General features: G+C 34.1%; 4 protein-coding genes across 4 annotated transcripts in view; 2 read left to right on the forward strand and 2 right to left on the reverse strand.

The window, feature by feature from the left end:
- Positions 1-1060: 1060 nt before the first annotated feature.
- HELRODRAFT_185774 (hypothetical protein) lies at positions 1061-7536 on the reverse strand. The gene is made up of 11 exons (XM_009023362.1): positions 7261-7536; positions 6978-7103; positions 6823-6914; positions 6449-6510; positions 3377-3423; positions 2808-2906; positions 2657-2716; positions 2516-2576; positions 2310-2431; positions 2167-2248; positions 1061-2024 (listed from the first exon to the last, which is right to left on the reverse strand). Exons 1-11 carry the CDS (start codon positions 7354-7356, stop codon positions 1846-1848), a joined length of 1026 nt encoding a protein of 341 aa, XP_009021610.1. The 5' UTR covers positions 7357-7536; the 3' UTR covers positions 1061-1845.
- A 1474-nt stretch (positions 7537-9010) lies between these two features.
- On the forward strand, positions 9011-9160 carry HELRODRAFT_83297 (hypothetical protein; the record flags this gene model as incomplete). Its single annotated transcript, XM_009023363.1, has 1 exon — positions 9011-9160. A coding segment is annotated over one exon (150 nt), but the record flags the coding sequence as incomplete, so codon positions are not given.
- A 10107-nt stretch (positions 9161-19267) lies between these two features.
- HELRODRAFT_176006 (hypothetical protein) lies at positions 19268-20304 on the forward strand (the record flags this gene model as incomplete). Its single annotated transcript, XM_009023364.1, has 3 exons — positions 19268-19411; positions 19911-19997; positions 20200-20304. 3 exons carry the CDS (start codon positions 19268-19270, stop codon positions 20302-20304), a joined length of 336 nt encoding a protein of 111 aa, XP_009021612.1.
- Positions 20305-20639: 335 nt separating this feature from the next.
- Positions 20640-25485, reverse strand: part of HELRODRAFT_192623 (hypothetical protein) — a gene marked incomplete at both ends in the record, with an annotated part of 5460 nt that continues 614 nt past the window's right edge. The window contains 9 exons of the mRNA XM_009023365.1: positions 20640-20755; positions 20836-21087; positions 21190-21304; positions 21440-21487; positions 21697-21836; positions 21994-22100; positions 24168-24303; positions 25057-25174; positions 25259-25312. Of these exons, the coding sequence (XP_009021613.1) occupies positions 20642-20755; positions 20836-21087; positions 21190-21304; positions 21440-21487; positions 21697-21836; positions 21994-22100; positions 24168-24303; positions 25057-25174; positions 25259-25312 (1084 nt within the window). The remainder of the gene's footprint in view (positions 20756-20835; positions 21088-21189; positions 21305-21439; positions 21488-21696; positions 21837-21993; positions 22101-24167; positions 24304-25056; positions 25175-25258; positions 25313-25485) is intronic.

Here is a 25485-nt window from a genome sequence, read left to right on the forward strand (position 1 = left end):
GAAAATTTTCCAAAAGTTCTGAAATGCCTTGAAATCCATGAGTCAGAGCAAAATGAATCAATTGCTGAGTACTTTTAGCAGCAGCAGCAAAAGAAATCACTGGTTCAATTATTTCATCAGTGCGATCTTTTTGTGGATCTTCTTCAGGTTGTGACTGAATATCCAAGTTATCTTCCTCTGTTTTAGCACAGGTTGGGACTTTGCCATCTACTGCAGCAAACTCTTCTAATGTCATGCCATTGAGGAGCTTAACTTCATTTGCAGGGTTCTTTTTCTTTTTTCATCTACATCTACACGCTACATCATCTGAAAATTATCGTTTACATATTCAACATTTTTTTCTTAGGAAGTTGAAACGTGGTTTAAAGAAAAATATACATTTTCCAATTAAATTTAAAAATAAAGGTGAAAAAAGAATGAAAACAAACATAAAAACCAAAAAATTATTACCTTCAATGACATTAGTTGTTGGGATCTTGAATCCACACTTCAAAAGTTTTACAAAGTCGTAAATTTTACGTGTTAATGTTAATTTTTTGTGTTTTTTAAGGTTGTTGTCCTAGATCGGGAGTGATGCTCGATGTGAAAACAGTCCGTCAGAAACAAAACGGTCGGGAATGAGAGAGAGTCGAAAATAGGGAGGTCGTTGGGGAGGAGTATCACTGTAATAACAACTCAAACTTGGTATAGGTCAAAAGATCTAATGTTCACTGGTTTGGACCAAAATTTTTCAAATACATTTTTTTTCGTTTGAAAATTTTAAAGTTGAGTTGATATCTTGTTATCATTTTTTTAATTTATCCCGTTCATTATTTAAGTGGTCCCAACTTGAATTGTTTATTAAAGCAGAAACCAAGAAAAAAGAAATTCAATATATCCTACACACTCAAAACAAAAAAGCGTTGAAGATGTTAAATCTGCATTGTTTATATCATACATTGTTTACATCGTAAACCACTTATAAAATAAATAATTTATATTTTGCATAATTTATGCACTGATACATTGTGGCAGGTTATCTTAAACTGGTCAAACCGGTCAAACATTTAAAACAACAACATTCAAGATACAATGTTTAATGAGTTATTAAACATTGTATCACGTAGAATGTTTATCATAATGTTTTTTCTATCTTCATTTATTAGAATTCACTACTCCAGCACATTTAGACTATTTATTTCGCTACAATACCATGAACGAAGAATAATAGTAATTACGTACAAATTACAGGTTGTTAAGAACATTGAATTGATATATGTAAATATTGAATGTTACGAATATTTAGTTGAACTAGACGATGGACGAGTAAAATTTGTTTACCAAATAAACAATTGAAAAAACTAAATTTAAAAATGTTATTAAAAATGGAAAAAATTTATTTGAAAATCTGATATAAAATAAAATTGTTCTTGCTTATAAATTTCTGTATTATTGCAGTTAGTAAGCAACAGGGGTACAGCAGATTTGATTAGCGAGACAAGATGGAAGTAAGATTATATGATGCCACAGACAAACGCACAGTAAACATAGTTCATCATAAAAATTGAATAAAGCTTGATAAAACAGCTTAGTTTCTCGTTTAGTCCAATGCCATTTGATAACATTAAATAACACTAATATCCTACAACACTGATTAGAATTTACATTCAAAATATGTTTGCCAAATAGTTTATTTGTCGAGGGCAAGTGTTTAAATGATCCTTGCAACAATATTTATAATTTATACAAAAAAATAAATTATTAAAATGATATTATACCTGAACCAGTACATTTTTTTACATCACATCACCACATACTTACACAACATCTTTAGAAAATAAAAAGTTACTTTTTTAACAGACCAATTTATGTTTTATTTATCAGCTGGGAATAATTTTTATATGTTTCGATATTTCTTTTTAAAATGTCAGAACACGGTCCTAATACCCGTTCGAAGCGTGGTCTATCCAACTTAACACATTTCAAGTTGCTTGTTGCCATGACCGTTGCAGCACGTGGTTGTGACAGGAGCAGGGCAATTTCTCCTGTAACAACAATCAAATAGATAATTTACTTTCATGGTGATATTAATCTAATAAAACCAAAACTATTCTTATTTGTTCTGCGTAAAAAACGTTTTAATAAAGTGATTATTTCCATTATGAGTAAATGATTAGCAAGTAATACCAAAATAATCGGACGGTCCAAGTTTTCCCACTTCAACTTGTTCGTCGGATCCTTCTTTCTTCTGAAGGACCTTAGCTTCACCCTTGAAATAACAAAAGAAATAAATATCAAACTGACACCATGGGTATAGAAAACGAACTGACTTCAACTATGATGTAGAAATCATCTCCAGCGTCACCTTGTTTGATAATTATTTCGTTTTCCTGAAATGAGATGGGCTCCAAAGCATCGGCTACTGTTAGTATCTCCCACTCATCCAAATTGGCTGAAACGTTTTTCAATAGAATATGTAACTATGAATCAAATGTTTATTGCAAAGACAGAAGCAGAATGAACTTTTGTAAGTTACCTAGCATTGGGATTTTACTGAGGAACTCTTTGTGCTGTTTCCTTTTACGAATGATGCTACCCTGAAAATTTTCATCAATAACATGATGTACAAAAAATAATTAATACAAACTGGAGCATTCAATTAAGGATTAATTATAACCATTAAAATTCTTCTGTAACTATTTCGATCAATACCCCAGAGCTGAACTGAGTTTTTTGCCTGGTTGGTAATAATTATAAAAATTTTATTCAAACGAATTGTATTAGATGATTTTATATATCAAAAATTTGTGTTTTAACTAAAAAAGTACTTTTATAGTAGCTGCTCTTGGCGTTCCATAGATTAGAGCTAGTTCACCAAAACTAGCACCCTCACTCAACGATCCAACGTATGTTTCGTTCACAAAAATCTTTTTACAAATTTGAATTATTTATTTTTTTAGTACAAAGATAATCATATAAGTTCATTAGTACTTTAAAATGTACCAAATTAACTGTTTTTGCAAGTTAGTTCGGACAATAAAAAAAGCTATGACCTGGATCAAATAATGTCTGCGCCAAATTAAAGATCATCGCGTGCATCGAACGTATGACGAGTTTTTTGTAAATGTGTACGTCGTGTGGTGTGTTAATGCGGTGATAATGGCTCGAATGTTAGGGAATCTTCGCCCATCACGTGCCAAAGTGTCTGATGCTTGGATTCACGTGTATTTTATTTATATGACATTATTTTTATTATTAATGTTACAACACAAACAAAGTCACGATTATACACACACACACACACACACACACACACACACACACACACACACATATATATATATGAAATTTTATAGTATTATATATTGAGATATATTAGTATAACGATAACCCTTACTTCGACTTCTCCTTGATCGATGACGTAAAAATTGTCGCCATCATCACCTGCGTAATAAATTTTGTCCCATTTATTGATTTTTATTGTGCACGTGAAAGAAATTCGGACGAAAATGTTCTGGGGATGGAAACTTGAAATATAAATAATATATAGGTCTTTGAAAAGCCTATCCCTATTCGGCTGCACGTTACCGGGGCAACTGAATTGCACTTAGACTTTAGAGGACAGCTAATAAATATATATATATATATATATATATATATATATATATATATTAGGGTGGGTCGAATTTTTTTATCTTTCCTGTACATGAACAAAAAGTTGTCTTGGCATCAGTACAGTATGAAAATAATATTTAAAAATTTTTTATGAAACGTTTAGGGGTCCCAACTTTTGATTAAAGTCTTACCTTATTTGGTGTATTTTAACCATTTCCTTGGTACAATCTAAATACGTACCAACTATAAATCATTGACTAAAATGCATTGGCAAATGGCTTAGCACCTAACTACAAGTGCTAAAAAAGAAATGGAGTAAATTTTATAACGTTATTTGCATGTGACGTCACCAACATTAACAACAAACCATGTGCTGGATTTTTTAGAAAAAAGCAAAATATCTAATATATTATTTTGTAATTTTATTTTCTTCTTTGCAATAATAGATCTATAGTAAAATTCAAGTAGGCTAATATAGATGTATAATACAGTAGGCTATAGTCTAGACTGTAGATAAATCACTTCATTTAACTGGAGGAGAACTTAGGTAGGCCATTACAGTAGTTGGTATGCCTTTCACACTGTAACGAGCTGCCATTTAGAAGGTTTTTGGCAGGCGTGGATTTTGCTCGAACTACAGGACCTTCCACATCGACAGGTACAATTAGCTCAGCTCTAGAATATGATCCAAATGAATTGCCTGTCGTTAATTATTTGCCAATTACAGGTAAGGTGACTGATTGTGATGAAGCTGTCAAGAAGGATCTTAGCACAGACCAACTGTAGTTTTTGAAAGCATGTCTAGCAGTACAGCGTGGACGTCAGGCTTCTACAGATATTGATTTCCTCGAGAAGAGTTTACCTGGAAATATAAGTCATGCTCGATGGTTGACGAAAGCCAACAGGATTTTGCGTCTCTATATGTCTAGAGAAGTAGCATCTGAACCTCTCAGAAGAGTAACGCATTTCATTTTGAACTTTTACGGACCCTCTTGGTTCAAAATTAAATCAAATTCTTCTTGCCGAAATGGTGCTAACAATTTCTTTTACTTAATTCAGTTGTTTCGGGAACTTGATGCTTTAGATCAAGCTGTGGTTCGTTTTTCAGTAGAACAAATAATAAGAGCAAAAGAGAAGCAGACTAATAGTAACATACCGGTTCACGTCTTTGATAAGAAGAATATAACATTACATCTGGCTGCGACATCGTTCATTAACATGATTGACTAGGACCAGAGTAATGTTACGTCTCCTCCGATGCTATCACACCTTTCAAATGATCAACTTACTTACACACATCCAATACTACTGCCCGATGTTCCATGTCATTCACAGGCAGTAGAGAGAACAATTAAAGACGTTAGCGCTGCCAGCTGTAAAGTTTATGGGAGAAAGTCCCGTCATGGCATGGTGTTACAGAGTAAGAAATCCAGATTAGAGATACCAAAAACAGACAGCAAGAAAGATTTTATTAACAGTTAGGTTAAACAACTTTGTATTGTTCCTGTTTAACATTGATTCGTTACAGTTTACATTCTTTTTAATTTGTAATACATTGCAATACGTTACACTAACATTGGGTATTTATGTAGTTTTTCTAGTCGGAGTTGGGACCTGTAGCCACTGTCCATAAAATATAAAGTGAGGTTTTTCCAAACGAGTACATCAAAAAGCAACTTTTTAGACATGTACAGGATCTCCAACTTAATATTTTATACATTTCGATTCACCTTAATATATATATATATATATATATATATATATATATATATAGTGCAATTTACATTGCATATATGACGGGAGAGAGCTGTCAAAGATTTAGGTTTTTTATATTTTTTTCTTAAGTTTTTAAGGTTTTTATAAATTATTAGAATTTATGAAGTGATCAAAAGTATACATCCCTTGATTCACTAAACTTAATTGAAAAATTTATATTCTTATTTTAACAAATTTAATGTTAAGAAAAGTACATGCTTAAATTTAATATAAAATGTTAAAAAAGAAAAATTTTTCTGTCAAACATTCATATTTCAATAACCAAAATTGGATAAAAAAAATTATTTATAAAATTTTTTTTTGAATTTTTTAAAAACCTTAAAACCTAAAATTTCTAAAAAAAAACCTAAAAAAAGCTAGTTTTTTTAAAAAATGTGCTTATATTTGAGTGACAAAGACAAAACAGTCAAGACGACGGCATACGTTGAACTGATTTACTTTTTGCTTAAGCCACGGTTGCTGATTAAGATTATTTACATGATGGGGATGATGAAACAACAAAAACGAACAGCATGCTAATAAAGAAGACAGACAGATCACAGTAGTAAAAATGGTTATGCAGGAGAATGGTGTTATAAGTTGCAAAAAAATTTGGGGCCAGTTTATTTGATGCATTTAAAAACATTTCACTTCAATTTTATTTAATTTAAGATTTTGAAAAGCAAGAGGGTGAAATCTATATAAGGCACCATTGTAGTAGGTACAATTGCTGCTGACGAAACCATTGTTTGATTAAAAGTAGGTATATCTTTTTTCTTAGTCTACTTATGTTTTTAAATGTTTCAAACTTTTAAAAGAAGAAAGTGATGTAGATCTTCAAGTATTTTTAGAAATGTGTTTTTAATTGATTTAATTTTAATTAATTTCATTTAATTTTAATTGTGCTTTTTCTTGTATCAAAACACGCGTCTCGTCATTTGTTAAAAACGATAATATATTTAATTATATAATATACTAATTAATTGATAAAATTATATAATATATTAATTCATTTATTCATTTAATTTAATAATAAAAAACTTAATTAATGTTGAAATAATAAAATTTCATAAACATTCACTGAAGAAATCGAATTAACCTTGTTTGATGATGATTTCCCCAGGTTCACATACACGTGGAAACATTGCATCAAAAATATCTCTGAAAAAATTATCGAAAGATCTGGTTCAATTATTCAATTAAACATTTGTTCACATTTTGTTAGCTGGTTTTGTTGAAACAGATTTCTTTCGCAATTAATTATTTTGAAGTCAACACTGGAGCCATTTTCCAAAAGTAGACTAAAAATTTTTTTTTGTTGCCAAAAGATTAGACATTGTGTTAATCACTAACAGTTAGTGAAATAAGTTTATTTATTCATGAAGTTGAATACTGGTGTTCTTGTCCACAGCAATACTTGCAGGATAGCAACATGTTTAACAACAAATTTGTTTAAACGTTATTAAAGTTTACCTTTTTTCTTGTTCGTCCAAATGTGAAAATAGAACATTTTTAGCGATTGATTTGTAGAGAGCGGCTGTGGTCGTTTCGTCTTTTGGGACGACCTTCGTGATCATTTAACAACGGAATGAAAAATATTGTCTGCGCATGTGAGGATAGAAGAAAACCTTTTTAACGTATGAGGCGGCATCTTCCTCGGTGTAGACCTCCGCGCTGACCGCTCCTCTCCTCGGCGCCCTCTTCACTGGACCCACCGCATCGTCCTCAACAGGGTTGCTGCTTGCACCCACCTGCTATGATTTTTTTAATCTTTTTTATTAGTAGTCAAATTCTGTAATCGTCGATGTGTATGCCAGGTTAGAGGTTTTTCATTAATTAATATTCAACTATAATTTTATTTGATTAACGACTTCTTTTGTTTTAAATGTAAAATATTTAATATTTACAAACTTTGTTTGATTGATCGTCGACGTTTTCATATTCGGGTTGGCTTTTATCCGTTTCATGTTGCGAAATCGGATTAAACTTTTTCAGTTTATTTCCCATTACGAACCTGGTTAAGTTCGATAGTTTAATAAAAGTTTTGAAAAGTTAAATTGTAATCATGGCTGCAACGTATTCGTGTTGATTGTTATTTTCAACAAAACACAAAAATAAACCACACAATACACTTCATATGATATCTCGCATAAGAAAACATTGACGGAGATTGCTTACTGGTCTTGGTTGGTGCATTTTAATTCTATTCATTCGTATCAATACGTATGTAAGCAGCTGCGTGGAAGCGTTGCACAGTTGTAGCCTTGTATTGTAGACCTCCTCTGTGTGTGTGCATGTGTGAGGTGCGTGTGTGTTTTGTGTGTATGTGTAAGAAAACGTGTGTGTGTATATATATATATATATAAGTGAGGCGTGTGTGTATGTATGTATGAGACGTGTGTATGTATGTGTAAGACGTGTGTGTGTTATGTGTGCGTACTACGCGTTCATTTGTGAACCCTGTGTATTGTGTGTGGAAGACTTTTGCACGTATGTGTGCGTGTTGTGTGTGTGGTAAATACGCATTTACACCTTAAAATGCGCAACACTTCCTGTTGCGTTTTTAAAAAAAAATCTAAAATGTGTAAAAAAATTTTAAAATATAAGGGATAATTTATTTTTTTAGAATGTCGTACAAGGTTCGAAAATTTATAAATGTTTCAAAACGGTTTTGAAGTTGGAGTTAATAATATTTTTTGAAATGGCTTTTGGCAAAATCTTTGCAAGGCAGCACCGTCAGGTAAAACGTTTGACAATTAAGTTAAAAACACGTTGCTCTTTTCACCGGTGCCTTGTTAGCAAGGACGGTTTTAATGATGACATATAACTGATGTAATAACTACGTAGTAATGATGACGATCGTGTTGTGGTTATGGAAAAATTAAAAATTTGACTTTATATTCAGATTGTATTGTTGCAGTTACTTTTAGATGTCTTCTAGTTAAACAAAATATGAAAATAAAAATGCAAGTTGTTTGAATTAGTGGGCGTTGTTAGGTAAGGGAAATTCGGTGCTGTCGCCCCACAAAAACTTATTGTAGTTCATATTGTTATAACCGTGCTACCGAACGCACTAGATTCTAGCGTATTCTGGAATGTTCTAGTGACTGGAGCATTCTTGAGTATGCTAGAATCGGACCATCTGGAAGAATCTAGAAACGACGCTTGCGAAGAGTATATAAGCGCACGTCGCAGGAAGATTCGTGATTAGTGATATTCGTGATTAGTGATATTCGTGATTAGTGATATTCGTGATTAGTGATATTCGTGATTAGTGATATTCGTGATTAGTGATATTCGTGATTAGTGAAATTCGTGATTTTGTGAATAGCGATTCGGTGAATTATTTAAAGCGATATTTGATTTGTTTGTTGACGTTGTCAAAGCGATAGATTTTGAACTATTTAAAAGTTAATTGTTGCGTTAGTTTGAATTTACTGGAAATAAACGATTAGTTGATTTCTTCTGTAAATAAAGTTTAATAACTAATAATAGTTGATTTCTTCTGTAAATAAAGTTTAATAACTGCTTGGAATATTTTATTCAATCGAGGATTTGAACCCGTCGCATCGTAAATCGGTTACGACAGCGAGTATTATAACATTGGTGTCAGAAGTGGGATCTTCGACCAGCGAATTACTACTCGTAGAAAAAGAACACGATGTCAAAACTGTGTGGTTTGAACGTAGTTCAGCTACGAGAAGAACTACAGAAACGAAGCCTTGTCACAAGTGGCAACAAAGAAGTACTAGTAGCACGTCTGAGAGAAGCTCTCATTGACGAAGGTAAGAACCCAGACGAATTCAAGTTTGATGGTGCTGACGAAGACAATGAAATTAGCACAGGCACGTTTACAACCGCTAAAATGATGGAACTTCTGCTTAGTATGTCAACTGAAATGAAACAGATCAAAGAACAGTCCGAACGACAGACAGAAGAGTTAAAACAACAGATTAAGGAACAGTCCGAACGACGGACAGAGGAGTTAAAACAGATCAAGGACCAGCTAAAACACGTAAAATTGGAAGTGGCAGAACAGATTGAAGAACAGTTAACAAGAATAGAAATGATCGAGCAGAAACTTGATCGTCAGACCGTTGAGGTAGATCACAAGATAAACAAATTGAAGCGAGATTTGGAGCAATCCAAAAAAATGGCCATGCCGTTAGATCACGCATCCGGAAGAACTTTGAAGGTACCAGCATTTGACGGAGAGATGTCTTGGAACGTTTATAAAACCCAGTTCGAAGCAGCGGCAACTAGTAACTGTTGGAACGGAAAAGAACGAGCAACAGCACTGATACTGGCCCTGCGAGGTTCAGCAGCAGAGGTTCTTCAGACGATTCCGGCGGAGAACCACTTCAACTATGAAGTTCTGGTTAGCGCGTTGGATTTACGTTATGGTGAAGAACACATGAAACAGATTTATCGGTCTCAACTTAGAAACAGAACGCAACGATCTGGTGAATCCATTCAGCAGCTGGCACAAGATATCGAACGGTTGACATTGCTGTCGTATCCGACATCAGACCCCGAGCATAGAGACGAAACTGCCCTGGATACGTTTATCAAAGCCCTTCGTGATTCGGAACTCAAACAATCCCTTCTCTTGTCAGATAAACGACACAGTCTCACTTTTGAATCGGCAAAGCAAGCATCAAAAAGTGACGTACGTCTACGCCAAGTACATGAAGAATGCTCTTGCCAGAAGGTGGTTGTAAAACGCGAACCCCAACAGCATGGTGTACCCCAATTCTGGATTTGTGGTGAAAAAGGCCATCTACGTCGTGATTGTAAACACCGCCTAAAAGATAACTACTGCCGAAATTGCGCGACAAGATGGCGCAAAAGAAGAGAAGATGATCCTGTATCACGATCGGCCCCTTCTAACGAAGGGGCGGAAAACTAATAAGAGCCAACTTTGTGGGGCAGAGGTTGGCTAGTAGAATTGACGCTCCCAGTACCGTAATTAACGTTTCCGGACTACATCGAAATCGAAACGACCTATGGCTGAACGGAAAAGTTGATCAACGAGAATGTGTAATTACAGTCGACACCGGAGCAACAAAATCGATTTAAAGATCTGATTTGGTACCCAATCTGAAGAAAGAGACTTCTAACAAATACATCCTTCGAACAGCTACCGGAGGAACAGCACCAGTCTATGGAAAGATTCTCCGTACTGTTCAGCTACTTATTCGAAGGTTCATTCTTAGTCGCGGATACCATCGACGAATGCATAATAGGTGTCGACTTTCTGACAAAATATGGGTTCAAAATTGACTTAGAAAAACGCATTCTTAGATGGAGAAATACAGAAGTGATAATGGGGGATAACGACGAAAAATGTATTCGAGTGACAGTCGATTGTGACTTAGAACTACCGCAATCATCTGAAAACATCGTATGGAGCAAGTTGAATTGCGATCCTGGGGGCCACCAGTTCTATTTGATGGAGCCAACCTCAACAACAAATGTACAGAACGCGGTCATTGGAAAATGCCTGGTAGAAGCGAACAAAAATGGTCTTATTCCTGTCAGAATAATGAATACCGCTAAACACACTATTAAAATTAAAAAAAGCGAAGAAATAGATAATTGCCAATCAATAAATTTGGTGAAATCATTAGATGTGGAGCAACAGGAAAAGGTTCTACCAACTGACAAAGGTAGACTCAAAGAACTTACCAAAAATCTACTGGATGAACTCAATTTGTATCAAGAAGACCGTCTAAAAGCCGAGGCGTTGATTGCTGATTTTACAGAATACGTGGATAATCTTTGACAGCGATTAAACCATATCCACCGTTACGTACGCCTTAAAATTATGAAAAACACGGAGGCGGCCAAAACCAGATACGACTTAAAAGGAAGCAGTGGCGGTTTTGCTGTCGACGAGTTAGTTTGGCTGTACAACCCACAGCGAAAGAAAGGACGTTCTCCAAAGCTCCAGCGAGGGTGGGAAGGACCTTATCAAGTCATCACCCGCTTGAATGACGTCGTCTACCGTATTCAGGAATATCGGAAGCCGAGAGCAAGAATGAAGATCGTTCATTTGGATAGACTGGCTCCGTACCATGCGGACACCGGAACGACAGCTGTTCGGGACGAACAGAACTAAGAAGGGGGTAATGTTATAACCGTGCTACCGAACGCACTAGATTCTAGTGTATTCTGGAATGTTCTAGTGACTGGAGCATTCTTGAGTATGCTAGAATCGGACCATCTGGAAGAATCTAAAAACGACGCTTGCGAAGAGTATATAAGCGCACGTCGCAGGAAGATTCGTGATTAGTGATATTCGTGATTAGTGATATTCGTGATTAGTGATATTCGTGATTAGTGATATTCATGATTAGTGAAATTCGTGATTTTGTGAATAGCGATTCGGTGAATTATTTAAAGCGATATTTGATTTGTTTGTTGACGTTGTCATAGCGATAGATTTTGAACGATTTAAAAGTTAATTGTTGCGTTAGTTTGAATTTACTGGAAATAAACGATTAGTTGATTTCTTCTGTAAATAGTTTAATAACTAATAATAGTTGATTTCTTCTGTAAATAAAGTTTAATAACGGTTTGGAATATTTTATTCAATCGAGGATTTGAACCCGTCGCATCGTAAATCGGTTACGACAACGAGTATTATAACAATATGTTAATTTATTTAGTAGAAACTATCGTTTTGCATGTTATGTTATTTTGTGTCCTTTCTTTATAAGTAATAACTGTAAAATGCTGAACATAAAGCGTCATTTTCTGAACATAAAAACATCATCTGCTGAACATAAAACATCATCTGCGGAACATAAAACATTATCTGCTGAACATAAATCATCTGTTTCTAAACAGAAAACAATACCCGCAGAATATGAGGGGCTTTACACACGATCACTTTTTACACTGTTTTGACTGCGCAGCTCTGGTTTGAGCAAAATCGGATTGATTCTGAAATTTGGCTTTGCATGAAGTCTTGAACGATCGTGTATGTATGCTGATCGTGTATGTACGGTTAAATAGCACAGTTTTAAATTTGTTCTAACACCACATTCTTGTTGTTTGATTAAATAACGGTCCCTATACTTTGATATAAACATGAAAACTAAGGCTTATGATATTATAACAGAAAAAATTTAAAAATTAGAACCAAATGCAGATAGAGATTTGGCTATTAAAAAATTAACAAAAGACGTAGATGTTTCAGAAAAGAACTAAAAAATTTTATATGCGTCAAAAATCTGTTTTCAAACAAGACTGTAAAAAACGGAATGAAAGTTTATGGCATGTGTACACAAAATTGTTCAAGCCATTTCGCACGTTTTTTGTTTGCGCCGCTCTGACCTTTGCAAAAAGCTGATCGTGTGTAGGGTCTTTAAAACATCATCTGCTGAACATAAAACATCGTCTGCTAAACACAAAACATCATCTGCTGAACATAAAACATCGTCTGCTGAACATAAAATATCATTTGCTTTTTTAAAATTCCTAAGTGTCTGTAGCAAATGACAATCAAACGCTAAATTCAATGAGCAATTTTTTGAGCATGCTTATTACGTAACTTGATCTAATTCTATAAACTGAATTTAACCAAATTTATGCTATTTATTATACTGTTTTTAAATTTACTAAAATATAATTAATTCATCAGGGCATTCTCAATGCACCATTCCACAGAAATAAGTTAGAGATTTATAGTTAACAATTTTTAAATGTGTTAAACAATCTCGCTTTTTTAAAAGTGTACATTCTTACTATTAATTTGATTCACAATTATTTTATGTTCCCTCTGCCACCATAAAAGATACAAATTGCTTTGGATGGCAATGGCAAGATGGTGTAATGGTTTTGACGTCAAGTTCTGATGTTGCAGTTACTTGGTTCGAAAGCAAAGACTCGCTTATCACATGTGTGTCATGCGTAGATTTTCGCCTATTCGCATGAACTGCATTTATTTTGTTGTTGATGGCTCTCAAATTAAAAAAAAATTTTAATAAATAATTGTTGTTATTTGTTTTCACAAAACAAAATTAAAAATTTTTAAATGTTATTCTTTGTCTCTTTAATACTAATTAATCTTCAACATCCATCACACTTAATTTTCAGCCTATGTACAAAACTACAGACAAATAAAAAAAACTGAAAAAATTGGGAGAAAATAGAAAGAAGAAATCATTTATTCATATATGTACAAACAAAGCATATTATAGCAGCATTATGAGAGCTGCAATGCCGTTAGATACAAAAAAAAACTGCCGTTCTTAGTTTATCGAACTCTTCTTAATGACACCAAACAAAATGAAATTCAATTCTGACAAATCCACGACTGCATTAATTTCGTTTTTAAACATTAGTTCCGTACACAGATATGATATATTCATATATATGATATATGTGACGTGATATGCACGATATATGATGAGTTTATTATCTATGGTGCCACACGATCATGCATAAGATACGCAACGTGCGTCTGTACACTTCATATAAAAATCGAATGTACGCGTAATTACTATTTCGTATGCACGAAATGTCTTCCAGTAAGTAAAAGCCTTAAACATAACAAATATATATATATATATATATATATATATATATATATGTATATATATATATATATGTATATATATATATATATATATATGAACAATCTTATAATTAAAAATGGTATTTGGCCTTTGAACTAATGTGGGTATAAAGGTTTCATTCGACCGAAACAGCTCTATCGGATATATTTTCTTATGTTAATTCAGCAGTTAATGAACAAAAAGTAACTTTGTTGACATTCTTGAACACAAGTTCGGTATTCGATACTGTGAATCATAAAATCCTGTTGGATAGACTGAAATATGGTTTAAATAAGATTGCGTTAATGTGGCTCGAATCATTATTAGTCGGGCTCAGCAGATTTCTTACTCAGATGGTCTCTCGGAACCAATTAAACTTAGGTTAGGGGCGCTTCAAGGATCTGTTCTTGGACCGATTATTTTTAATTTGTACGTTGCAGAGATACTGGATTTAGTAAATAAACGTGGTTATTATTGCTATGGCTACGCAATGATATGCAGATTTTTGTTTCATTTTGCCTACCGTATTAGAGAAACTGACAAAAAAATGTCGGCTAGTGGCTGGGTCAATATAGGCTAAAGTTGAATCAGACTAAGACTCAGTTCATGTTGGCTGGTACGTGGCAACAAACGTCAGCGGTTGAACCTTCATCGATTAACATCAGTATGAGTTTTAATAAAACGGTCACCAATTTGGGAATTGTGATGGACTTTCGTATGACAATGAGTCCACAAGTCAATCTATTGGTTAAAGATGTATGTTCCAAAAATGTACGTTCCAATTACGTCAGTTACGTCACGTCACAAAATCGGTAGATAGAGATACAATGACATTATTAGTACATGCTTTCATCGACTCTAGATTGGATTATTGTAACAGTCTTCTATATAGTATAGCTGATAAACTGTTGTTTAAACTTTAGATGGTTCAGAACCAGGCCGCTTGAATGATATGCCGCAAATTAAAATTTGATCGTGCATCACCAATTCTAAAGGAGTGTGTTAAACAAAGAATCATGTTCAAGTAAGGTGTAATGGTATTTAAAAGTTTGAATGGTTTAGCTTCGAAATATTCAGAAGATAAATGTATTAGAGTTTCATTTATAGCATCACATGGGCGTCAAAGGTCTGCTGGTTCAAACATGCTGTATGTTAGAGATCGGAATCTGAAAACACAGATAGAGATTTTGCAGTTGCTGTCTCTATTTTTTGGAATAGACTACCTACCGATTTACCTATATCTGGGTTATTATTATCATTAACTGAGTTTAGAAAACGTCTAAGGACATGCCTATTTGGTAACTCCTAGTGATTTCCACCGATGATGGCTTTGCTTTCAACATGTTATCCATACAATTAAGAGCGCTGATGAGAAAAAATTATAATTAGCGACATATAAATTCAAAATTTAATTATATATATATATATATATATATATATATATATATATATATATATATATATATATATATATATATATATATTACAATATTCTATAAATTCTACCGAATGTTTGGCGTTAATATGTTTGTAGTTCGTTTTTTCAATTTTTTTCACTAAAGTTTTTTGGCAATTGGAATCTTCCTAACAATATATTTAGAAACAGAGGAATCATCGATAATGAAAACACGTAAAAGTGTTATATTTTTGTTACAGCCACAGACATATAAAATATTTTCAAACATATAAAATATTTTTTCTGAGAGTTACAAATAGATACATTGACTGATTTCAAATGTTTTTGAATGTCTTTTATTTACTAAAGTATTTTAAAAAAATCTTAGAGCAAAAGTTGAAAAATTTAGTCGAAATCAGAACATGGAGCCGGAAAATTTGTTATCAAGGACTGGGACTCGAAGTCGGATACATTTTTATCTGACTTCGACATCCTGGTAATGACAACTATCTGCTTACTTTTTTTAAACGTTGACAGACTGGTCTTAAACATAATACGGACTGAACTTGAAAAAAATTATTGAAAGCGTTAACGATGTAGAACAAAATGTTACTGATGATGATGTCGGCGACGTAAAAAAGATCAACAACATTCGATGCGTTCCCTTCAACTGGCATCTGCAAATGTTACCATTTCCCATGCTAATTTGAAAGCAAATATTTAACATATTCGGCGCGACTTTTGTTTGTCTCCATCTTAGTAATTAGTGAAAAAATATGATCGAAATGTTGCAATTTTAATTAGCCATTTCTGTAACAGAAAAAATTTAAATTGTGAGTATAAAAGGGTGGTAACCAAATGGTTTGTGGGCTATAATTTTTTTTAACAGTCTACACCATGAATTTAATATATTATATATATCCATGGTCTACACTTCAATGTCGAGATATTTTTTAGTCCAAAGTTTGCAAGTTTCGAAAAATTTGTATCGACTGAAAGATAGAATAAAATTTTTTGTCTATTTTGCTTAATACATTGATACAGTTGATACAGTTTTGAACCATTTTATGAACTCGTATATATTGTTATAACTGGCCGATCGATGACGAGTTCGTTTTATCTCCGGTGGAAAATAGCTACACAATAAAACTTTTAAACTTTCGTTTTATTTACAAATCGATAATCAATGTTAATAATTAATCGTTAATAAAAGTTAATGTTCACAAACTATCAAACTAATGTTCGGAAACTATAGCTTTCCGAATAACAATTCACTAACGTTTATATCGCAAATACATTAAAAATACGACGCAGAGTCGCTTTCAACACTAACAATCAATCGCTTTCCAATGTCAAATATTCAACAACAACCATTTTATATCTCGCATGTTTTTATATACCCGTCTTAACGACGCTTCTCGAACGTTCTAGATATTTCGCTGTCAGAAGGTTCTAGTTCCTTCTCGAAATGTATACGTTCGTAGCGACACTAGCGCCTCAGTGAATATATTTGTGTTGGTTATAACATTAAACCCCTTTCAGTTCTGTTCGTCCCAAACAGAGTTCGTTGCACAGTCTGCATAGAATGGATCCAGTCTGTCCAAATGAACAATCTTCATTCTTGCCGCAGCTTCCGATACTCTTGAATTCTGCAAACGATGTCGTTCAATCGGGTTATGATCTGACAAGGTCCTTCCATATCTAATTGAAGCTTTGGAGATTGTCTTTTTTTCCGATGAGGGTTATACAGCCATACCAAATCGTTGGCGTTAAATCCAGCAGTGTTTTCCTTTTGATCGTTTCGGGTCCTGGTTGCTTAGCTATTTTTTTTCAACTTCACGCGCGTGTATTTGTGGATGCTGTTTAACCGCTGACGGAGATTGTCTCTAAAATCTGATATTAATTGTGGTGTCTCGGGCGGTACGCCATATTTCATATCAGCTGGGGTTCTTATTATACTTCCAAAAAGAATTTTTGAGGGAGTCTTCCCAGTAGTTTTGTAGATGGCACTTCCATATGCTACCTTGGCCAAATGTTCGATTAATGTTTTGTTGCAGCGTTCCACCATCCCATCCGGCAGAGGGTAGAGAGGAGTTGTTCTTGTCTTCTTTATACCCAGTAATTAACACATTTCACTGAACAGTTGCGACTCAAAGTATCAACCTTGGTCTGAATGCAGCTTCATGGGAACACCGTACCGACTGATCCAGTTCATTACAATCTCTTCAGTGACGTTACAAGCCTCCAGATCTGATTTGGTATCGGATACACTTCGGGCCACTTGCTAAAATAGTCCGTTACAACCAGAATGTAACGGTTTCCATCATTTGATTCAGGAAATTGTACGGCAATGTCGATAGCAATTTCTTTCGAAGGGCACACCAACATTATAAATTTGTATTTTTTCACGTAACCTCTTTTTGGAACCTTTAACATTTTCAACACCAACTTTCCACATCTTCTCGAGCGTTAACCCAGTAGAATTTCTCACGTATTCTGTCAAGTGTCTCATTAACTCCAAGATGTCCTCTTGATGAGTCACCATGCATTTCTTTAAGAATTTTGGCGATTTTATTCCTAGGTAACACAATCTGCATATGATGTTTCGATCCATCTGTTGGTTCCCATTTTTGTTTAAGAAACCCCTCTTCCAAATGCAAAAAGTCCCACTAAGCCCAAAAGCTTCTTAACGACGAACCGAACCCAGATATGTTTTGCCATTTTTTTCGGTGGCCACCCTTTATCTGTCGTTATCGTAATTTTTCGTACATCTTCTGTTTGTACTTTTTCTTTTTCGACTGCAGTATTTGCAACCTGATAAATAAGGTCGACGAGAAAAAGCATCAGCATTGTTGTGAAAGTTTCTTTATGGTGCATAATTTTGAAGTCGTACATTTGTAATCGTTCCAACCATCGTGCCACCTGTCCTTCTGGATCTTTGAAATTGAGCAACCACTTTAACGCTGCATGATCCGTTCGAAGAAGAAATTTTTGTCCGTAGAGATACTTGTGGAAATTTTTTGTTGCCATGACTATCGCTAGCAACCCTTTTCTTGTCACGCGGTAGTTACGTTCAGGTTTTGTAAGACTTCTACTGTAATTGGCCAAAACATTTTCTTCTCTATCAACCTGTTGTGACAAAACCGCTCCAATTCTACAGTTACTTGCGTCCGTATCTAGCACAAATGATTAACCTCGGATTGGATATGCTAACAAAAGAGCTCTACATAATTCCATTTTTAGTCGTTCAAAAGATGCTTCACACAATTCATTCCAATTAAACGCTTGCTCGTTTTCCGTGAGTTGATGTAGTGGTTGTGCAACTTTTGCGAAATCCTTTACAAACGTCGGTAGTGTGTAGCTAATCTAAGGAAACTGTGTAAATCATTTTATCATTCGGTGTTGGCCAATTTTTTACCATTTCTACTTTATTTGGACCTGTTCTCACTCTATTGGAAGATGACATGTCACAGGTAATTCACTTCTTTTGCAAACAATTTGCACTTTTTAACGTTCAGCTTTGTTAACATTAAATTAGCAATTTGTTTTTTATAAAAAAAATGTATGACACTTTCAAAATAAAGTTGTTCAAGTTCTTTGATCATCGTAAATGGTAATTGGCATATAATGTGTACTTCATTAAGCTATCGGACCGGAATCCAACATTGATACAACACTACTTGCTTACGTTTTAACAGGGTTTTTGACGACACTTTTGAAAGATCTGCGATACCAAAAACAACCACTGGTACTAACATTAGATTTCAAAACATCGACCCCGATTCTTTTAGCGATACTTTTTAAAGCGAAATTTAAAAACTTTATAAAAATTCTTCAGGAACAAATAGACAACTATTCATCGCCATTAAAAAAAACAGGAAAATAAACGCTGCCATGGAAAACTGCAAAACGTGCCGTTTTAACTGTTCGCTTACATAATAATTTTATTCAATCAAAAATGAACAACAGTGTACACAATTATGGTTTGCGAGTTTTTCCATTCCATTTAAAAGTACTGGTATCGAATATTGACAACATCGACGATAACCGTTGCACAACCCCATTTAGAATGATCGGCGATAAAGATACCGACACCAAAAAAGTATCGACGATTTACCGGTGCTTCGGTATTAACAACCTTGCCTTTTAATGTATATTTGTTTTCCTTGCATATAATGGATCAGCAGAAATCGATGAGAAGGTATTAATTCGACTCGTATTGATTATAAATTAACTTATTAGGTTTTGATAGAGATGTAATATAACGAAGTTTTAAGATGAGTCAGTCGGCAAAAGTGTCATGCTTCGCACTTTTATTACGCGATAGCCAGGTTCGAATGCTGTCAGTTCAAAATTGAAAACTAACAAACGCTATTCGTGTAAAATGCGGTGCCTGCGCGTGCAATCGAAATACGTATGCATGTCGTGTGGTGTAGATAATCTAACTTTGTGGCACGAATGTTTGACTATAAGTATAGAATAGAATGATATGTAAGCATATTAATAAAAAAACAAATAAAGGGTTCGTATATAATAGTATTAAGAATTATATTATATATAATAATTTAAAATTAATTTATTAGGTTATTCTTTATTGTTAGGAATGTAACAGCAAAGCTAATGAAGTCATAGTCACAAGTTATAGAATAAAATGTAACCAATACACAAATCCGGCTTGCGCATCGGCTGTTCGTAAATTCGGCTAAAATAGGCTTTGGCTGGGATTTGAAAGTCAAATCTGTTACAGCCCTAGTTATAACCATTGACGTCGGAAGCTTTTATATAAATATTGAGACTTTTTATGAAATGATTTTGCTTTCAGATTGACATCTTATTTGAAGCAATCCAAGGTAATCTCAGCTAAAACTAAAAATATAACTTTTTTGGCAGTCGGCAGTCACCGGAAATTTCCCGGTGTCCCGTAGACCCAGCCCAAGCCTGCAGATGCACAAAGGCTCCAAAAATAACAAAATCATCTGGGGCAAGGAACGTTAATTAACTTAATATAAATTTCGATTTTCAATCGTTCTAGCCTCCAACAAAAAAATTTAAAATCTGATTTAAATATACTGCTTTTATACAAGATGCTTCAACAAGAAAATAAAATTTGATTGAAAACGGTCATCAACAGCCACTGTCTCTGAAACAAATTTATTTTAAATACACGATACAAAGCTATATAAAATTTTATCTATTTACATAACTGTCCATTAGTCTTCTCCAGTACGTCTTTAATAGTGAGCGATTCACCTGAAAAAATGTTCAATATCGTTAATGTTTTGCCAAAAAAGAAGTAAAGAAGTAATGAATAAGTCGATGGAAGAAGACCTTTAGAAATGTTGTATTCGTTTTGAAGGCCTCGTGGATTGGAAGGGGTAATGCAATCGTTCTTGCAGTCCTTTCTCAGGCACTTGTCTATCTCCACGGAACTGAAAAATGCCACCGACTTGAAATATTTTTAAAAATTTTATAAAATAGGCGAAGATATGCGCATATAAGTTAATGAAATCAAATTTGTACACGTACCTGCGGGAGATCGCAAAACTGAAGTTTGTAAGCAAACATGGAGCGAGTGAGGAGGTTGGTAATTTGAAGTGCCAGAGCGGCTCTGTACTTGTCCTCCTCACACACCAAATATCTCACCTCGTCGTGGATACTTATGCAGAACTTTCCTCTGATGTGGAATTCACTGAACAGCCACCTCATGCAGACCAGCATCAAGTGTAGATAGTCGACAGCGGAGCTCTGGACGACCCAGTTCACACGACTGGTCATAAACTGTGACAAATGCGTTACGAATTAAAAAATTCAACAACAAAAAACTTATTCAATTAATAAGACACAACCATAAAACAGAAAGAAGCATAATAACTCACTAACGTCGTTGTTAACAACTGTGGCTTCCAACGCGGAGCTCATGCGAGCGCCCAACACTGGAGTTTGTGGCTTCATGTCGTTCGCTATTTGTTCCAACTTGTTGAACATGTGAGACTCACTGATTAACAAAAAATGTGCAAATGTGATCGTGAACTCTTTATTTACTATTATAACAACACCAATACAAAAAATACGATAACGTCACGAAATTATGTGAACTAGTATTGGAAGGATTTATAATGAACATGTCTACCTTCCACCATGCCATATTCTTTTACCTCCAAGCTCTTCTGAAACATTTCTGTTATTTCATATAATTATAACTACTTAAGTAAATGTTTTACATATAAATAATTTGCATCAAATATATTTTGAAAATATCAAAAATGCAAACCGATTTAAGCTTTGAATGAATGTAGTATGATAATAATACGATTATTAAGAATAACGGTGTATTAGGAATACTAAATAAACAGAATGTAACGACGACAACATCACATGACTGCCTACATCTTCCTCCCCTTCGTTGACAAGAACATGTTCTTCGCCTTGATGTGAGCTTCCTTCTTGGACAGCTTCGAGTTGAACTTCAGCAACATTCTCTCGGCAAACCTCTGTCCGGCTCCATATATTCGTCCGTAGTTGAAAATCTTTCGAATATGAAAACATTTAAAAACATTGAAGAATCAAAAACTGAATAACAGTTTATATAAATATAAAACACAAAGATACATTAAAACATACACAAACCACACAAACGAACACACATACAAACTTGCATGTATTCATACATGCAGAGAAACAAACCTTGGCATGCTCCCTATCGAGGCCTAACATGTTGGCAGTTCTGCTATGCAAATCAGTCCCATTAATCTTGCTTCCCTGCAGAGTCATCCAACCAAAAGCTGTGCAGCCTGCAGTTGCAATGTTACAATGCATAATTAGAAGTGAAACTAAAATCTGCCAATTCCTAGAAATGTTCATAGATCAGACCTGAGGTTTAGGTTCAATCAACAAATACAAACTCTATCAACCTACCAAAGATCGTACGTTGAATTCTTTATGCTTACCATATGTAAATTATTGCCATTTAGTACGGGCTTCAACTTATAAATACAGCACTAAACCAATATTTTAATTCATGAAGGAGCAGTAAAAATGCTTTCTAGAAATTTATTATCACCATCTACCGTTTTTCCATTTACTCAACATGTCTACCCAGGGCCGTAGACAGGGGGGCCAGGGTGAGCATTGCCTCCCCCCCTAGAAAACCGGTTTGCCCACCCAAAATTTCATAAAAAATTATTAATGTTTTTTTAAAATAAATAATTATAAAATAATAAATACATTTTATTTAAACCACATTTACTATGAAATTATGCGTTCGTTATGATTTTTTCATAAATTTAAAAATTTTGGAGATTTTTCTTTACAAACTTTCTTTTTCGAGAACGTATTTTTACGATATGTCAACGCCCTGCGTTTGTGCCTTACATGTTATTTACTAAAGTATTTAAAACGGATAATGATGATATTCAACTAGCGAAAGTTTGGATTATAAAAATGATAAGTCAAATTATTAACTTTGTTGACAAGTTGTCGGGCTCGATAAACTTGTCGTTTTTTTTATAAACATCCTAACAAATTTCATTTGTTTGGAGTTGTTGAATAAAAACTCATTCCATTTCATTATTGTTCTGCATATATATTTGATATAAACAGAGGTTTAATTTTATTGTTTTCTTTTTATTTAATAAAAAATAAAAATACCATAATTTGGCATTGCTCGATTAATTTTCCTAAAACAATGAACCTTGAATGAAGACTTGATGACCGACGACGAGACCGGAGTCTCTTGTCAGCAAGTAGGGCGCGAACAAGCTTCCTCCCGACACGTGTTTTCAAACCATGAAAGAGTCCGCCATTGTAGAGTGGCGGCTGCCGGCCAGGAAGGAGACCAGCGAGTGAAGGCTCAGGTCGATATTCGGCCATGTTTGACATGTGGAAGTGGTTAGGATCGGCGGGGCGTGAAATTCGAATGAAGCCCAACAAAAATGAAAATACTTGAATCACATTTTAATATCTGTCCAGTCTGTCGATAGGACTGAGATAGATCGATTTGGTGTAGAAAAGAAAAATTTTCAAAATTTCGTTGCCAATTATTAAAAAACATGAAATTGAGATTAAGAATTGATTCAAATGAACTATAACACTTAAACTTTATTTGCTTGAAAATATATTAAATTAGTGATCATTTATACTCAACCTCATGGTACGAATAGAAATTTTATTAAAAAAAAACTAAAACTTTTAATAAATAAATTTAGTAAAAGATGATGCTAAAGATTATAAATATTATCAGCTGTAAGTTCATTTTCTACAATAGTTCAATTCTCTTACAATTTTTATTCTTATTTTTAATTCATTAGTTTTTCCACCTGCTAAAGAGGAATATTGAACTGCAAAAATCCACTCCTTCGAGATTTTTTAAAAATCTTACCCTTATAGAACCCAGCATAGGATAAGATTTCAATTAAAACGATTTAAAATCATAATTTAATTCATTTTCCGAAATTTCAACAACAACAACAACAACACACGTTTAGACGACATTTTCCCCGAGATCGGGGGTTGCCGTTTGGCTACCTATGATGAAACCGAAATACCCCTCGACGCCATTCTGCCGGATACTGAGGGCCATTGTCACTTCTATCATCATAAATAATTTATTTGGCTAATTTTTACGCAGGACGCCCTTCCTTACGCAACCACAGTTATAAGCGGTGGGCCTAGCCTTTGATGATCCAACATCACTCACAAGGCAGTGAGGGTCAGTTTAATGTCATAACCAGGACAAATAAATTTCAAATAATTTCAAAATACGTTAAATACGATTTTGATGATTTTGTGATTTCAAAGTTGCAAAAATTATCGTGTTTAGTTCATAATGAGGTATGTTAAAAAACATAAATAGTTCACACCGTGCAATCCTACAAAAAGAGAATCGCCCATGAGAGCTGCAATCCATAATTCCTGCGAATCGACGTCAGCTCCGACGAAGCAGTAGCCGGGTGGAGACTGAACCATGCACTTCAGTTCACTTCCTATCCGGTCGGGCTTTTCAATTAATAAGGAAGGCAAATCAAAAATCACATTTGTATAACAATAGTTGGTCATTACAGCTCTGAATGGTATGTATGTCTCACTGCAGTAGACAACTTGAAAAACTCAAAAACATTCTGGTCCGAAACAATAAATACCTCTGTAATGGACAAAACTTCCTAAATTTAACAATTTAAAAGAACTAAGGTAATTTTTAGTTTCAAAAACTAAGATGCATAGTACCAGGCAAATAGAAAAAGAAGAAGTCTTACCATTACATTAGCGATCGCAGGGATCAGCACAAAACACATATTAAAAAAAGTAACAAACAGATTGAATCAGGGATGCAAATTTTTAACAAGACGAGCATTAAGTACAAAAATAGATCCGTTGTTTTAAACGAAACTTATATAAAATAATAAAATTCTTACGATTAATTTTTTTACTGTATTCTGATTTAGTGAAATTTTTGTAAAAATTTGATAGCATTATATCAAGAATACATATTTATTCACAATAAGATTATTTCAGACATACATAGACATATTCTAGGCTTTGTTTGCTGAACATATAGACATACATAAACATAGTCTGCTTTTAGTTTGTAGTTTATCATCATGGTCCTCAGCGATGTTGTTTTTTAACTAAAAGAAACACACATAAACATATACTTGAAACATACATACACACACATACAAACACACATGTGCACGCATAAACATACACAGACGGACATCCAAGTACAAATAAAAATATACAGATACATACGTAAGCATTGCTTGCAGTGAGCCAGGTTGGTTCAACGGATCTTCTTGTTACAGTACCCGATGTTATTATTCTGGGCAATATAAGTCCTATCTTCGCTGTTTGGATGTACTTCGGTGAGCTGGAAGTTGGTTTTTATTACGAATATCGTAATTATTTAAGAATGAAAATAATGATTTGTAGAGCAAATGTAAAGGAAGCTCACTTGATGACTTTAGCGGGCAGGTGCTTCTCATCCAGAATGACGACCATCTGTGATCTTTAAATAAATGCGTTTTAACTGCATATCATAAAAATTATGGCACGTGTAACATCATCACAGGTTCGAAGCAAACGACGGAAAAACAACTTGTGATATATTATAATCTCCTCGAGTTTTTTAACTTGTTGAATTAACAGTTTTGGGGCATAACCAGATGAAGCTTCATGAGA

Source organism: Helobdella robusta (genome assembly GCF_000326865.2).
Source record: "Helobdella robusta unplaced genomic scaffold HELROscaffold_36, whole genome shotgun sequence".
NCBI lineage: Eukaryota > Metazoa > Annelida > Clitellata > Rhynchobdellida > Glossiphoniidae > Helobdella > Helobdella robusta.